The following is an 18,774-nucleotide window of genomic DNA, read 5'->3' on the forward strand; positions in this document are numbered from 1 at the left end:
AGAAAGTAGAAAGTATATTTCATTACACTCATCCAGCTCAAACTGTAGGGTTGCACAACAGCAAGTCTCACTTTAGCTTTTTAACAAAGCTGTACGGCCTTGTGTATATCGTTATTGGCTAACTATACGCTCATAAATCTGCACAAGCCAGGCATCTCTGGACTGAGAGGCAGGAACGCTAAACAGTAGGCCCCAGGATAAAGCGTCAAGGCTACAGTTATAACATAACCTACAAACTGCAAACAGCAAACTCACAAGCTAACTCTAATCTACCAGTACAACAAAGTCATTCTCATTAGCTTAGATATCCACACTTTTATGGGAAGACGTGACATACAGACATTCTTTTCCACTCAGATGCTTTAAGAATAGTCAACAACCCCAATAATGCTTGAATCAGTCAAGCCCCTAGTGGGAGGGTTCGACTGGATAAGGGTTCTGCTCTTACTGCTTTGGACGTTGATGTAGCTGGTGGAGTTCTCCTTGCCCAGCGAGTTTTCAGCCACGCACGTATAGTTCCCAGAATCTTCCAGTCTCACTCGGCTGATCTGAATCTTTGAGTTTTTCCTGCATGGGAGGACAAGAGGTGAAGAAACATTGGCAAGCCTGTCAGTGAATGCTTTACTTCTGGTAAGATAGCAAGTGGTGGACCTCCATTGTCAACTCAACAACAACAACCTCCATCCAACTACACTTTTTCATGGCAATATTGGTATTTGTAGTTACAATCCAGCATTTGGTTCAGCTAATGAATACGCTAAATTCATTTAAATCAGTTGCAGAGTATAATAATTCCATACAGATTCATGCCATGGCAGGGGAGCATCAATGAGAAGTGGAACCAAACCCGTGCTGTTTTAACCATCACACACAATTAAAAAAAATAATAAAAATCTTAATTTGGTGTTAATTTTTCTTACCCATAGCAAAGAACAATCAAAAAGAGATCTCCTTCATATCTCTGCTGTTTCTCCTACGTAACAATTAGATCAGATGAAAAGATGAACAAAACTCTTTCCTGCTGCTCGGATATTTTTCTTGAGAAAAAAATCTCACGTCTCCTCTTGTGTTTTATAAAGATCTCAATGAAGTAACACATTGTGCTTAAATTTGCCAAGATAAGATGCTTATTTCCAAGTAAAAAACAGAACTTAACCATTTCTCATTCAATACTAAGAGCCTTCTTAGTTTTGATGCTGTGAGTAACTATTATCATTTTTATCTGGGCCATCTTGTTTTCTTGTTTTTTGTCTAATGCTACTGTAAGAATGAAACTGATAATCATTTGTTGTTTTATAAGTTGAAACTTAATGAAAGTGTCCTGAGCTGTACCGTATGTTGTTTTTTACACATTTGGATGCTTGTTTTCACAAAGTATCTTTTATCTTAAATTAAGGTCATGCACTTTAGTCACAACACTATCTGCACTGTAACCATCATCAATATGTAAGACTACTCAGCTCTGTATGAGAAAAACTCAATCCAGCTCAGCAGAATGTAAAGACCTTGAATTTAAGATGAAAAAAAGATGATTTCTCTTACATTATACTCATCCAGCTCAATCTATGGTGTTGCACAACAGCAGGTTTTTCTGTTCACTCACTTCAGCTTTTTAACAAAGACGTATGGCCTTGTGTATATCATTATTGTTTCACTATATGCTCATAAATCTACACGAGCTATGGACTAATGCATTACCACTCTGTAAGATTAGACGGAGAGCGTGTTCCAGTGTCTGTTCTAGCACTCAGGCAATGAAAGTTTCAGGCTGATGTTCATATTATAACAGTGTTCTCCCCCTGGGGGGCTGCATGTGGACGAATCATCAGTGGCATTGGGAGTTTTAAAGAGCTTGACGGAAAGCTGTGCGGAGAGTATGATCGCACTGACTACAGTAAATCTCCTGCCCTGTTAAACACTGGCCCCATATAACCTCTACTACGACATTCCACTCTCCCACGTCACTCTGCTCTCACTCTCACTTCATCAGAAAGTGTGTGCGTGTATATGTCTGCACTATGGCTTCAGGTGTACACACACACACACACACATCCTCGCATATTACACAAGAGAGCAGTGAACAGGCAATCCTGTTAGAGTGATCTGGTTCACGTAGAAACCTGCACATCAGCACTTTCTCCAGTGGAGTGGCAAAAAGAGAGAGAGGCATGTTAAACATTGCTCTCTTCAGTGAACACACTCAGAAATATCACCCTACGTTACCAGAGAGGGGAACTCCCCCCATCTCACAGTTAAAACACAGAGATCTTCATTAATTGATTGAGTGAGTACTTTCCATCGGACATCTCATAATATACAGGGTGCAGATCAAGATTATTATTAAAATGTAGGTATTTAGGAAATGATTCAATGCCTTTTTTTCCTAATCTAACTTTTAATTTTTAATTTATTCCTAATTTAGTTTCTAATTTAATTTAATGATTCTCTCTTTTAAATTCATTGTTTTAATCATGTTTTAATTATGTTTTTAATGTTGTTTTTAATTATGTTTTTCTATTCAAGTTTACTTTTTTTAAATTAAATTATTTGAGGAACTATATACACTATATACACAATAAATATAATATAAAAACAGTAAAATTTCATTTTTGTATAAAAATAGCTTAAGGGTTTTATTTAGGACAGAAACATGTATGCAAACTTAATTCAATTTTATGATAATCAATTCTAATTAATTAAAAGATTCCAAAATCGATGCAATTGAATCACCACCCTCAGACTCAGGCATCACAATGCCCTTATGGAAGGGATTTGTCTCCTAATGAACGGTGTACTGTTTGGCACTTTTAACTAGTAAATTTTTAAAATTCTAAACCTTTTACAAATTTGAACTGCCAAACAATCACTGAGCACTATGTTCAGTTTAAAACAATCACAATATTGTTAGGTTTGAGGAAGTATTTGCAGTTAATTTGCAAAAACTGATATCTCCATTTTAATACATTTAATGTATTTTCATTTTTTATTGCACATTCCAAACTGCAATTGAGTTGTTTTGATTAAGCAGAAATCACTCAACAAAATACAGGTAACTTGCAAAATTAAACTAAAAAACCCTAAGGCTCAAACTCAAATGCCTCACTGCTCCCTATATAGTGCACTATGTGAGTTTTGAAATTTTGTCTTTCACACTCAAATATTGAACTTTATGTCCAGTATGAATTGTGCACACATAGCTGAGTCCTCGGTGGTTCTTTGTTAGACACACTGTGCTCTGTTCAGATGCAGTAGACATTATTTTAAGACCTACGTGCTGCACTTTGTATTGAGAAGAGAGCCATTTGAGATTCTGCCTAAAACAATTTGTGGCAGTCTTGTGTCACCTGACCCGAATACTGCGCGCTGATTCACTGAAAGGATTTATCGGGTTCTACTTCAGTTTATTGTTTTTTGCAAACAAACTCATTTGTTACAAACCACTAAAACCAAACGCCAAAACCAGCATTCTTGAGTGTTCCTGGTCTTGGAGTATCGAATCACTGTAGTGTTGATTCAGCTCATGAAGTGGTTGTTAATCAGCTGAGCTGAAAGAGATGTATAGTCTGGATAATAATTAGGAGACACTAGTTCAAGCAAAACTCAAATACAAACCTCAATTCCAAAACAGTTAGATCAGTATGTGAAATAGTATAAAACAGAAAGACAGAAACAGAAAGCAGTGGTTTATAAATCCACTTTGGAAGTTGCTGACAGTACCCAGCCCTTTGGTTATAACAGCGTGGCTGTGTAATCAGAGAGTGTGGGTGCCAGACTGGCCTGCCTGCAGTCCAGACACTGTCTCCCAATGTGTGGAACAAAACGAAGCACAAAACACAACAACCAAGGCTCCATACAGTTGAATGGCAAAAATTCTGCTTTCAAAACTGGATAAATTGGTGTCTTCAGTCCCCAAACAATTTTTAAGTACTGTTAAAAGGAAATTTGATGCAACACAGTCCTGCCTCAGCTTTTTGGACTGGAAAAAAAACACAAAACAATGAAGTTTATAAGGTAAAATATTAAATATTCTGTTTTTTTGTACTATTTTCAATTTAATAGAAACAAAATGTACTACTCAGAATGTACTAATCACTGCTTTCTGTTTTATTAGTATTTCACACACTGTTCCAACTTTTTTTTGGAATTGAGGTTTGCACATTTGTGAAACATTGAACACTTTTAAGTGACAGTGCTACCAAAACACCTTCTTTCTGAGAGCACCTCAGTATATTTCTGTTCCTATGTTCAACCTCTTGCAGGCAGAGAGGAAAAGTGTCTCCCATGACAAGAGAAGTGCTGCATTCCCCTGAATATCTATATTTACAAACTGGGGCAATCTTGTGGTGGAGTTGATAGGAAATGTATTTTTAATACTTCTGATTCTAAGAATAACTCTGTACCCGTACGTGTGTGTGAGTGAGTGCATTTGAATCTGTGCGCACATCAGTGCGTGTATAATGAGTAAGTCTGTGTGTGTGTGTGTGCTGCATGTCTCCGAGTTGTCTTACTTGTTGGTTTTGATCTTGACGTCTTTGCTCTTGCGGAGTTCGCTGCCGTCTTTGAACCAGCGAAAGGACGGGCTGGGGTTGCCCTGGGCCTCACACTTCAGGGTCACACGGTCGCCCTCCCACACCCACTGAGAACGCATGGCCTTCACTTTTGGAGCTGATGCTACAGAGAGAGAGAGAGAGAGAGAGAGAGAGAGAGAGAGAGAGAGAGAGCGCAGTGGAGAGGCGTGAAGAGAACGACAGAAGACAAAAAGAAGAAAAAGAGGGAAGAATGAACAGATTTGAGTAGAAGTAACAGAGAAATGGATGACATCAGGGGAAAAGAGGAAAGAAAAGAAAGAGGTAATATCACAGTGGAAAGGCAAAAATGTTAAAAAAAGAGATCCATGTAACATGATGGTGAAATGTTACACAGCAGAGAGAGAGAGAGAGAGAGAGACAAAGAGAGAGAAAGATGGAGAGTAAAAAAAGAGAATGAGAGAGAGAGCGAGAGAGAGAGAGGAAGATGAGAAGAAAGGGAGAGAGTGTGAGAGATTAATGCGGCTCATCTCACAGTTTGCCTTGGCGGAGTAATCCATCTAGCAGCACAGCTCAGATGAGAAACAAGACCAATATTTTTGGAATAGTGAGAAAAGTAATAAAACCACAGTGTATTTAGAAGAGTAAAGAATCTTTCCCATCCTCACACACATGCACACAGACTCTCTCTCTCTCTCTCCCTCTCTCTCTCTCTGCCATACACACACATTCACAAAATCAGTGGCTGTGCTCATTGTAAAGAACTGGCCTAGATTGGTGGCAAAGTGTACTGACTTGCTACTATACACTATACTATACACAGACTAAAAGACTGACACATAGGAAGTGTTTTAACCCATTTTTTTTACATTGCCATGGAACAACAGTTTGCTTCTTACGAGGAATGCACCAGGAATGTCGATGCTGATACGTAAACATAGAAATTGGGACTACATTAACCTGGATTAGCATTATGGAGAAATATATCACTTTAACATAAATTTCTACAGGGTTACAACTGCAGTAGAAATGAATAAAGTGTAGACATTTATGTGTAGCAGCTAGGGATTATTAATGATATTGGAATCACATCTCCATCAGAGCAATTAGATTACAAAACCATCAGGAACCGACAAAAAACACCTAATGTTTTCTATGGGTTTTTAGCAGGGTAGTAGTGGCCGCTCAGACCACGGTCCGGTCTGGAGGCAGAAACCAGGAAAGGTAACACTACAACTTTTTGGTGTTTGATACAAAAAGAAAACTAACAATTCCTATTTTCCATAATTAATCTATAAGAGAGGTCTGTCTGATATAGTTTACCCCGATTTAAGGGTTTTTAGATACACTGAGTTTGTTGCTAGAGAGTGACATGCAGAATCTGCATGCACAGTGAACCACCAATCACAATCATTCGTGATCCTGGATCCTCTTCTGGACACCACCCTTCTTCTTCATTTACAGAAGAGCCCCTTATTTTTCAGTAAGCAACCTTTAGCTTGGATTGATAGAAGCACATAATATAAATACAGTGGTGTCGTGGTGGGTCAACCAGTATATTAATCTACCTAATTTCCCCTCCAAAGTCACTTCAGCAGAGCAGTCACAACGCTCACCTTTGAGTTTGGTGCATTGAAAATAATCGTATAGCACTCAAAAAAGTTCAAGAAAGAATGGTTCACACTCAAAAAAAGTCTTCAGAATAAAAAAGTAATTTTTCAGCTTTTTTATTATTATTTTTATTTTCTATGTAGATTCACTCTACAAAATCACCCCAATGATAAATTCTTTCCAAATAGAGCTATTCATGTCATTGCATTTTTTCACATTGCAATATATATCGTAGAAAAAAATACTGCAATTTTTCATTTTTTTTCCAACATCATGCAGCCCCAGTTTTAACATTTTAGATAAACAGGGCTCCTGAGTAGCGCAACCATCTAAGCGTTGGCCCTATTACGGCTGGAAGTCCAAGAGAGCACAATTGGCCTCGCTCTCTGGGTGGGTAGGATGGCCCCGCCTCTCCCCCCATTGCCCAGCACGACGCAAATCATGGAAAAATCCAAAAAAAAAAAAAGTACATATCTTAGATAAAGATATGTACATGAAAGATAATAGGTGTTCGCATCGGCCTATAGTTCCCATATCGCTGCATTGCCTAAATGTCTGCTCTTCTGGACAAACTAAACACCAAATACCTCTTTGAAATTTCAGTCAAATCTGAACATCATCAGTGATTTTTTAAAAAGACATGATCTACTAATACTGATATCACGCATCTCTACTTTTACTAAAAGGAACAGCTCAACAGAGGGATGTTTCTGCCTAAGGCGTTGCTTTTGTACGATCCTACAGTTTGTACTGCAGAGGGACTGAACCCAGCTATCACAGCTTTCCTCTTCACAACAACCATCCCCAACCCCCTTCTCTCCTTCTCTCTCTTCATTCCATCATATTCACCGAAAACAAGCTTTCACAACTCCAGCTGCCAGCTCTGCACCCTCATTGCCACAAATACTCTTACACTGCACACACATACACACACTTATACACCCTCAACACACTGCTACTTCCCTTTTGTAATTGGGCATCGTTTTAAACTTTTAACAAATCCTTGTGAAGAGATTTCGATACAGCACAAGCAGTTAAAGTGTGAATAAGCCTTGTCAGGCGGCGTGTTGCTGTCGGTGTCAGGGTTTTCCGGTGCATGTCGGAGTCTGAAGCAGCTCAGAGAAAAGCATCTGGGAGAACGTATTCAAGCAGCTGAGACACTGGGAGTATGTGAGAGGTTTGTAATGTGTCACTCAGTTCAATAGCAGCTGCAGCGCAAACAAGCATCGCTCACAAAAGCAGAGAACTGAGTGACAGGCTCTGTGACTGGGTATGAAATGGAGAGAATTTGTCAACTATTCTGACAAGGATTTGGAAAATATCACAAAACTCGCTTACATCAATGACTGTTTGCGCTATTATGACTAACATCAGGGCTGACGACAAATGTAGCCATTTTTAGATCTGCACGTGCGCACACGCGCAACACACACACACACACACACACACAAGCACACACACATATCCTTCAGGCTCTGTTACTCTTGGAATTTTTATTATTAAGAATACTTCAGTATCACTCTCCCTGTTCTCTCTCTCTCTTCTGTTTCTCTCTAGCTGTTCTCTCTCGGTCACTCCATCTCTTTCTCTGTTCTCTCATCTCTGCCTTATTCTATTTCTCTCTTCCCATTCTCTGTTTCTGTCCCTCACCCTGTTCTCTCTTACTCTCGCTCTCTCATTTTATTTTATTCTTTTTTCTCTCATTCTTTCTCATTCTCTCACTCTGTCAATCTTTCTCTGTCTGTTGTCTCTCTTCCTGTTCTTTTACTCTCTCTCTCTCTCTCTCTCTCTCTCTCATTGTACCTCTCTCACTCCCTCATATTTTTCTCTCTCTCTCTCTCTCTCTCTCTCTCTCTCTCTCTCTGTCTCTCTCAGACAAAGCCTATGTTGAGTCTCATCATACTGCAAGGTCAGGCCTGCATCTGCAGAGATCCCTCTCTCACATACACACACACACACACACACACACACACACACACACACACACACACAAATAAACTGCATTCTCACTATACCACATACACACACACCCACGGTGGGAATAGAGTTTTGTTCACACACATCAAGCCCCTGAACATCTCCTCCTGCTGCTGCTCTGCTCAGTAATTTCGCCCAAGTTAATGAGCTAGATGGGCTTTTCCAGCCCCCTTAACGAGCTGAGCCTAATAATTAACTATAAATTAAACGAGAGGAAAAATCAACAAAAATAGTTTGCTCCTTTCCAAACAACGACCAAAATAGAAACTTTTAGAAGAAGAAGCATCACTGTCTCTTTGTTAAAAGACAAACAGGCTATTCATAGCTTCCCTTGATCATGAAACATCCGAGTCTGAGTGCTTGATCCATGGATAACAGATGGCGAGTGCATAAACAAGCTCAAAAGCGCTTTAAAACCTGCTGTATCAATCAAGGCATAATAGGAACACCTTTCTCTCGCAATGTATGCGTGCACATTTGCACACGTGCGTATGAAAGTGAATGTGTCTTGCTGTGGACCTGCACCACATTGCTGTTGTGCATGAGGGCTTTCGCTCAAATCAGCGTTTTCTGATGGTTTTATCACTCACGCTAAAGAGAGGGGTGGGGGATGGGAGAAAGAGAGAGAGAGAGAGAGAGAGAGTCATAAACTGTCCCCACATGCACACACGCACACACACACACACACACATAGAATACTTCTGAGAGTGTATGCGTGTACACACACACATGCACTTAACAGAAACATTTGGAGATGAATAAACATGCAAAATAAGCAGATTCTGTCCTTGGGCTGCAAAGAAATCCGGCCTGATCAGGAGCTAATGCATGGCTTGGCACTCCTGCCACGTAGCATGTAAAGCCCAGGTTAGTTCAATAACACTCAACAGTAGCTGAATCCATCACAGTGCAGTACGATGAAGCTCATCCACTCAACCCAGCCAGTCACTTCAGGCAGATGGACGAACACACAGAAAACACACACCCATACATAATGCCTTACACTGTTAGAAATAAAGGTACTGTGCAGGTACATGTACAACAGTGGTTTTAGGGTCCAACTGTGAACCTTAAATAAGTTTTTCTTAGGTGAAAAGTACATATTTGTACCTTTTCATAACCTAATGTTTTAAAACAGAACAATAAAATAAAAAGCCTGGAGACGAGACGGGGTGTGTGGAGTCAATACAACTTAGAAAATATCATTTCAATGGATTATGGTACAGTTATGTTCCCTGACTAAAGGTACTGAGATGTACCCTTGAGGGTACCACAACAGTGACAAGAGGGGTACTGCTCCAGTCACAGTTTAGTACCTTTTTTCTAAGAGTGTAGGGGAGTGCAAATTCTACAAGAAGGACAGGAGGACAACTTCAAAAATGACTGAATAAGCATATAAAACATTCTATATGATCAACATCCACTTCTACAGCCAGCTATAAATCAACTAACAAAGCTAAAACTACTCAGCAATACAGCAAACCCAGTAAGATGCCCCACAAGGTTTTTTTAACCTATTAATGTACAACCTAAATTTAGTATGATGAGGAAAAATGCCTATGTCTAAAAAGATGGAATTTTGTATGGTTACTATGGATGCACGATATTGGAAACCTATCGGTATTCACAGATTATTGCTTAAAATGATCTGCTCAAATGTTTAGATTTGACCAATATTTTAAACTGATATGATGATATATTTATTGCACTAGAATGTTTAGGTGATGCAAGGCTCCCTGTGCTAAAATCGGTATTATATTCAATGTACTATATTTGTAAACCTCTACAAATATTACATTTCTCTATAATGCAAATCGAGGTAGATGTAATTCTAGTTTCCTTATTTTATTACTGTTTATGCATTGCCAATGGTAGATATGTACAGGAAAAATAACCGGCCCAAAATGTCCAAATCAGTCCATGCTGGTAATACCTTGAATGAACATTTACCATCATCCATTTACATTTTTTAATTAATAGTCTTATGTGACAAAAAGACTAGGTTTAATATCACTGTTGTCGGAATAAAATGTATCTACAAAATGGTAACTTTACAGGAGAAGGAAAAAACCTACCTTACCTTTAATGTAAGTCAAGTCATTTTTGGCCATTTTTGTTGGTCCATTCTTCCTGAAATTCACACACAATGTAAAGAGCAGCAGGCATTTTCAAATTATGTCAACAACTGAAAAACGTCAAAAATGCAGATACAAGGTTTTCTTCCGACAACAGCGATATGATAAATTAAGAAATAAACTCACATTGTAGCCATTTGGTTCAATTCATTTGAATTTTCTTTCCAGGTTTGTGAACACGCTCAGAGAACATTCCACAGAAAACTTCAAACACAGACATTAATAGGTTAAAGCACCACCCGATCCACTAGTCACGAGCAGAACTGACTGACCCCTCCATCAGTGCGATTTAGGGAATCCTAAATGCCTTTCACGGAGAAACTCTATGTTGCAACAGAACTTTGAAATGAAACACAGTAGCCCCTCAGGGAACACCAGCTTGGCCACACGCTCGAAGGTTGAGCAACTTTTTCACCTCAGCTATGGAGCCAACAGCTGGACTGAAAGCTTAAACTCTGCTGCGCTATGAGAAACAGCAAAATAAAAGGATACATGCAGGTCACAAGAGACGACTCTTACAGTTCTCCAGAAACAAGGATTAAAACACGCTTCAGTCTTCAACACAGCTTAAAGTCAGTGCTCAATTAGCACCCCTCTTCTTCTCTCTATATTTCTCTCCTCTCTCTCTTTCTCACACACACACACGCACACACTCCTCTAACACTGTCAGCGGAGTGACTGCGCTCCTCGGCGCTTAGACTTCAACGGAGTGACGCATACTTCCACATCTCCCACACGCCGATAAACGAGTGTTTGTCCCCCTCCTCTTTCCTCCCTGCCGCGGCTGATCCTTCTTCCCTCTTTCCTTCTTCTTCTCTTTCTTTCCCCTCTCTCCTCTCCTGCTGTCTCTGCTGCTGCGGTCTGTCATGCTGAGGTGGGATTAAGGAGTGTTAGGCGTGTGGCTGTGAAGACGGTGTGTGTGTGTGTGTGAGCCTATGTGTGTATGAGAGAGAGGTAGAGGGAAAGAAAGATGCGGAATACTCCAACACTATCTCTCGGCAGGAGAGACCAACCCCTCATCAAACTCAGCAGGGATACACCTACTGAGAGAGAGAGAGAGAAAGAGAGAGAGAGAGAGAGGAGGGAGGGAGAGTGTAAAGAGAGAAAGAATGAGGGAGAAGCGACTGTGGAAAGCTTGTCACAGAACTACTAAGAGAAGGAGTCATGGAGGAGAAGCAGAAGGAGTGATATTAAAGCATTACAGAAGTGCAGAGAGAAATAAAAGACAGAGAGAAAGAGGAAGAGAGAGAGAGAGAGAGAGAGAGTGAGAGAGAAATATACAGGCTATAAAGGATATAAACTAAAAAAAATAGAACCTATATTGATATGCTTTATTTAAAGATGCAGCTACAGTGAATGTAAACTTGGATGAAAAACCTGCGGCCCATTTAATGTTATTTCTGTGGGCCACATTGAAGGGATCTGACCCTGCAACTTTTTGGTGATCTGCTCCACGCTTTGCGCGTTTAAAGAGCTTATCAGTTTTAGTCTGCAGACATATTAAAAAAAAATAAACCCACAATTCAGTAACAACAACCACATATTTAACTTTCACAGTCAAAGTCAAAACAAACTAGTATATCATTACTATCACAACAAAACCCCAAATCTAACTTCACAGAAGAACAACTTCTATTGCACACATAGCAAGATTTTATATAGCCAGTTTTTAGCTGTTATATATGTCATTCAGCAAAGGCAAAGGGCAGCTGCTGATTTCAAAGGGTGTCAAAAAAATCAATGAAAACAATGTACAGCAATGATATCGTCGCTGTCCAATGAAAACGATGTATCTCCATTTTTGATGATTTTTATTTTTTACTTCATTTTAACACACCATCTGGCCTTTACATTGTGTGAAAATTTCACGATGAATGGACCAATAGAAACGCTCTAAAATCACTTGGAATAAAATCTCTTTACTTTAACTTACATTGAAAGGTAACAATGTTTTTGCCTTCTCCTGTAAAATTACTATTTTGGAGATACTTGTTTTTCTTCGGACAGTGATGATGTGCTGCTGCCTGTTTTTCATGGTCTCTACAGGGGTGTGGCAGTGAATACCAAGTCGTCCGTCTCAGTGAGAGCCTAGGAAGACAGCAGCCAAGATTATATATATGTGCATACACAAGCACACTCGCCCACCGACCCAAGCACACTGAGGCCAGAAACATACTCAACTCAAGTACGCAAACTCAAATGACAATGCCAGGCCTACACACTGCTTACGCACAGTCCAGGTGTACAAACGTGATGTGTGATCTTACGTTACTACGGCAGTTAAAACATTCAGTACTCAAGTGGGCGACAGAGGACAAATCTGCCCATCTGCAATCGGGATCTACTGTTATTCCAACAGCCATTACAGCTAAACATGTCAACAGTAGAGGAGTGTGTGCTGCTTTACTTGTTTTTTTGGAATGAGGAGGCGATGATGTATCATACACATGTTTATGGGAGCAAACTAGTTATGCGAGAGACTGCTGGTCTGCAATGACAGCTGACTGGTTGAAAGCATGCTGGCAGTACAAGACAGCTTGCCCCGGCATGGCTGTAGTGCCCCTTGCTGCAATGCTTGTGCCTGCAGTGCATTACATAATGTCGTGACATAGTTTAGAATGCAACAACATGCAAAGTCATGTTAGCTCAAAGCGCTTGCGTTCATGTACTTGTGTGAAGCATGTTTACGGCCTAAGGGTGTAACGACTTTAACATAGCATCAAAAAATCGAAAAAAAAAAGATTAAAAAACAGTGTACTGAAACTTTAATTTCTATCACTGACATGCCCCTCACTCTATTACGAGCGTCTCTCATTTACCGTCCGGAAGCCAGTGCCCAAAAACAAGACATCTGAGTGCATCCTATCAGAGTAAAGTGGGCAGAGAGAGGGAAGGGCTCATGCTACGCATGCAACCATGCTCAAACGACTGTAATGCAATAGGTTGCCGATTACTAGTTACCCTGTTAAAGATGTAATAAGTAATGAAATTGCTTTAATTACTTCATCAAAGTAATGAAACTTATTACATTGGATACTTTTGATGTGGTGCATACTGCCAAATGAATGGAGTCTAGATGGTGAAAAGATGCACTTTATTTCATACCTTATGTGATTTTCTCAATGTAAGTACCTTTTTGATATGCATCCCCTTTTGGGTTTGGGCAGAATGTTGAACTGTGCTGGTGGGGTGTGTGTGTGTGTGGGAGGTTGGAGTTGGGGTGTGGGCCTGCCACCATTGCTGAAAAAAATCCTAGAGGAGACACTGGATTGGGCTTTTTTTTTTCTAAAGTTGCTATTAGGGCTGGGTGATAAAACGATAACGATAATTATTGTGATATAACTTTCCTCGATAGAAATATAAGAAATGTTTGATAAATGTTTGATTTAATAGAGCATTCTCACACTTCCTCGTTCTAGCGACTGCCCTGGTGGCGTTTTCTGCTGCAAGGAAAGCAACACTCCTCTGCTGTCTTGAAGTAGTGCTCCGTCACTCACACAACACGGCTAACGAGAGCCTAGCACTAAAATAGCTAAAAATAATTTGTTTCTTTCTTAAATTATGAATATTACAAAAATTGTGGCCATGCTTTTCAAGCTAGTAAAAACAGCTAATCAGAAACTTTCTCTCACTATCTCATGACAGATTTGTGAAATGTTCCACTGTTTTGTGAGTGTTTGTCATGTCAGGACCATAAAGGATAGTTTAAAACAGCAATTAACCACTCAGGAGCAAAAATCAGCTTTCAATCTTGAAAGAAATAATGATTTGACATTTATTGTGATATGTATCAATATTTTTTTTTATCGTGATAACATTTTTAGCTATATCGCCCAGCTCTTGTTGCTATGAGTTGTGACTTTTGGGGCTTATTTTGTTAGAAGGCTGGCACAGCAGGCATAAAAAAAAAATTAATTCAAAAACTTTTATTTATCTGAGCCAAACCTAGTTAGAGTACTGTAAAGTCAAGGCATTTTTAACTAAAATAAAACAAAATAAAATAATAACACATTGATAACATAATAAAAAAAATATGACCAGAGCAGCTTCAGTGCTATGCTGCTCACTAAAAGCTGGTTGAAATTGGACCACAGAGTGGGGGGAAGACTGCAGCAGGAAGAAAATGGTACAAAAAATACTACTTATAGTAAAGGCAGTTTAGCTATAAGTCAAGAACAGTATATGTTTCCATAAGCCAAACACAAATCCATGGCTTTCACAACTGTAGGGCAGAGATTAATAAAGCATAGTAATGTAAGCACTGGAACTAGTTTGCAGAGGGACAAGCCCATATCATTTAGTTTTTAGGACACAGCATGTACGCATGCAGACTGAGTTGGGAAGGAGTGGGCATTTTTGGCTCACTGGCTGAACAAATCAATGGGTGTTGGAGGAAGCCAGTAGTGAAAGGGGCTCATTTCTGTATTCTGAACCTCAGAATTACATTCACATTAATTTCCATTGTCTATGAACAGATTTAACATCACAAAATGACAAAACAATATTTTCATTCAGCAAAACAAGACTGTAAACACAACAACCACACCTCATCAATTCTATAACATATAACAAATCTATTACATATCTCCTCTTCTACTTGCAAAACCAAAGGTGCTGTTGATTGAAAGTTAGAATTCCACACTTTCAACAGAGCCTCTCTAGCCTGACACTAGTTAAGAGGTATGGATGCAAAAATACCACCTTCCGATACTGATACCAATACAGATACCTGATATTTACGTATCAGGGTACTGATACTGTTTCTAACTCTATCTAACCTAACTAGCTTATAAGTCCTAATATTTATACAATTGCGTTTTTTAAATATTTAATTTCGGTTAAAGTCATGTTCTGTACTTTGTATTTTAGTTCATTTACTGTACATAAGTAATATTTATTATTATACAACTGGTAATAACAAACATGTAACAACTGAATTACTGTAAAATATTTTTACTGTGAAAAATACTTTAAAACAGAATGGAGCAATATATAGATAAACCTGTGGTGCATATGTACAAGTATGAACCAGTTTCTCTGGCTCAAACAAAAGTAATGCTTAGCATTGTTTCACATCCAAATTTCTCATATGTGCATCCCATGCACTCAAGCTTTAATCTACAAGTGTCAGAGTCTGCAGGTGTTTAGTAAATATTACATTTATGCTGTCATTAGCAGTTGTTTCCAGCACATTCTCACACCAGTCCATGGGAGCATGCTGTTGCTTGATGCAGTTGACTGACGCAGGCACACCACAGGTGGGGCTAGAGGAAACACTAGCCTGGTTAGTGAGCTGCTACGCTAAAGGTTAAACCAAGGGCTATCATTAGACCCTGGTGGTTCCTTCCACGTCTCTCTAACATTCGCTCCCCCTGTAACAACCTCGGCTAATATTAATTCTGTAAATGACTACACAGCGGGAGATGAGTGATGACTGAAAGAGACCTCCCTCAGCCATTCAGGTAAAGGGCTACCGTTAGCGTGTTTTGCATGTTTTGTACGGTGTGTTACTACTATATCACTCACTACCACTGCCTTCCTATGAAATACTGGCGTTACAGATTTTGCCATGAGCATTTTAACAGCCACCTGTCAATCCACAACACCAACGTCTTGTTAAGTTCCATCTACTAGCACACATGCATGCATTACTTTAGCAATGTGAGTGCATGTCAGAAATTACTTCGTGGTACTGGTATCCCCACTGGCGATACCAATACTGCATTTAAGTGCCAGTATTGACACAGATACTGATATGGTACTGGTGCAACCCAATCCATTAGTATTGATATGCTTATGAGCAAAATTGGCCTGGGTAGTAGAGCGATATCATCGCATGTGATCGTGTAATGGACAAGTAACCTGATAGAGATGTATAAAAGGTGATAATCACCGTTTTGGAGAAAGGACTGAGAGAGAATTAGAGAGGACTAATTACTAACCCTAACCGTTAAAGAGCTTTTAAATATGTTGGAAAATTGGGGTTTTTAAGAAGTGTGTAGACATGCCCCAGTAGTCAGTGTTTTTCTGTTAGAGAGAGAGAGAGAGAGAAAAATAGACAGAGTGACAGAAGGTTGTTGCCTGCCTGTTAGTTTACTTTGCTAGGCTCTGTAATGCTAGCTTTACCTACCGCACGGCTCTTCACCTTCTACTTATTTTACTTTACGTTAAGTTAATGATTCAGTCAGCTGAATTATGAAAACGTCACTCTATTGAAGTAAAACGCCTTGTTTTTTAGTACGTAAGATTGTGGACGTGGCTTTGAAAATCGCTTGCAGCCTGAGGTTTCTCAGACTGCAAGTGATGCACAGTTTTACTGTGGTAACGTCTACTATAACAACAGATGAAGTAGTTTCCAAAAGATAGTCAATAACATAATTTGATGTGTGGTTTTTATCAACTCAGTTACTGTTCAGAAAAAGCATGTACACAATAAATAGAATAGAAAGCAGATCAAATCTACAGTGGAACATGTATTTGCTTGGGGGTGGGGGGCTACAACAGATAATTACCATTTGTTTAACTAGAAAATATCATGCTAAATATTTGTAGAAATTGCTCAGGCCTAGTACAAATCTCCATTTAATCAATTAATTTCATTTCATTAATAAATACATAATACATTAATTAAGATAATATATTAATGATTACTAAAAAGACAGATGTATGGACTGTCCTTGTTCTGTCTATCCCAGAATGAATGTTCATATGTTCATTCTTTGGTATCATGCTGAAATTAGAAGGACACATGCATGGTCAATCGCACACACACACACACACACACACACACACACATACACACTACATGTACTTGACAGAGTGACAGAGGGGAAGTGAGACTCAACATAACATCAGAAGCTTCTGTCATGTTACAAGTGCACAGTGTGTTAGAATTACTTAACTGAAGTGTTTAACATCACAGTGAAGGTTTAAAGCTATGTGAAGTCTAAAGAGAACACAATGCCATTTTATTGGTATGGAGACTACAGCAGAGCTAAAATACAAATAGAAAAACCCTTAAAATGGTGCATAATCAGCCAGAAACAATCAAGTCCAAGAGGCTCCACACTTAATTGCTGGTCCACAACTGCAGTAGTGGGTCACCTACAGTACACGAAGCAACTCAGTGTCTTGGCTCTGTGATTAAAGAATTAAAATACTGCACAGCTTGTCCTTCATTACTGATGATGCTGGTTAGTTATGGCTACAGTGATGGGCTGATAAACTAAAGGAAATGCAGTACGTGATCTGCACTCATGTAGTGAAAATGAGCAGTAACGATCAACATTATCCACAATGAAATAGACTTTCTGCATTTACTTCAGAGATGGAATAAAATTTTAGCTTGGTGTTTATGTGGGACTGAATGGACATTAAAGTCCGCACTTTTATGCAATGTCACGTATTAATACGTGTCCTGTGCTGCCTTTGTTCATTAAGAAGTTACTACATTACATACTATCACACCGTTCATTGTTTCAAACATCATTTCATAAATCAAACAGCTTAACAACAGCAATGAGTACAAAGTACAACATTAGCTACAACTAGTACAACAAAAAAGAAAGCCGGCTAGCCAGCTAGCACTTACTGATTTACTTAGTTGCAGCACTGGACACAAGCTAACGCCAACACTAACTTGGTCCAGTATGCTAGTTAGCTAACTGACGTTATTGCTATCAAACAAAGATGGATTACGAGCTAATTTATTATTCACTATCTGACATGTGCTATTCCACCACCCTACCTCCTAAATGCCATTGTTACTTGCCAAATTATAGAGCAATGCTAGGATAGCTGGCTAGCATTAGTTATCCTGACTGTCTAAACCGACTGACTGAGTTTTTAAACACCTCAGTGTCTCTGCTGGACTGAGAACAGTCCACCAACCAAAAATATCCAGCCAACAGTGTCCTGTGGGCAGCATCCTATGACAAATGATAAAGGTCTAGAGGATGACCAACACAAACTGTGCAGTGACAGATGAGCTAGTCTCTGACTTTACATCTACAAGGTGGACCAACAAGGTAGGTGTGTCTAATAGAGTGGACAGTGAGTGCACACAGTGTAAGTGCATTCTGAGCACTGTCCACATGTTTTTTTTTGTTTGATGAAGGTGCTTATTTGGTATTTCTTGCTTCATTGTGACAAACAAACTATTTATTAGGTCTGTGTGAATTGGTACCAGGAAAAACTATATGGACACCCATGGATGCCCCATTTGGCCAATTAACAATCACGGATAATTTCTAAACCTTCTTGGATATGTTTTGATATGTTATAGCAACACAATAACAACATTACTGTAGCACTGATTATTATGAGCGTTGGTGCTCTATGTTCCTAAAGGCCCGATTCACCCCCCCCCTCGTACTGTTGTGCTAGAACAGCATGAACAGGGCGGGACTCTGTGAGGCTAAATACTGAATTAGACTCTGTGCTGAAAGCGGTAGAGTGAATGCTAAAAGCCTCATCACTGAGATGCACATACAAAATACACACATAGCTACACATCAGCATCCTCC

General features: G+C 39.3%; 1 protein-coding gene across 1 annotated transcript in view; it reads right to left on the reverse strand.

Moving 5' to 3' along the window:
- The window catches only part of nrg2b (neuregulin 2b), a 66,643-nt gene that overhangs the window by 31,449 nt on the left and 16,420 nt on the right, over positions 1-18,774 (reverse strand). Inside the window, 2 exon segments of the mRNA XM_036568471.1 lie at positions 449-567; positions 4,509-4,671. Coding sequence (XP_036424364.1) covers positions 449-567; positions 4,509-4,671 — 282 coding nt within the window.

This window comes from Colossoma macropomum, unplaced genomic scaffold, assembly GCF_904425465.1.
Source record: "Colossoma macropomum unplaced genomic scaffold, Colossoma_macropomum, whole genome shotgun sequence".
In the NCBI taxonomy this organism is placed as follows: Eukaryota; Metazoa; Chordata; class Actinopteri; order Characiformes; family Serrasalmidae; genus Colossoma; species Colossoma macropomum.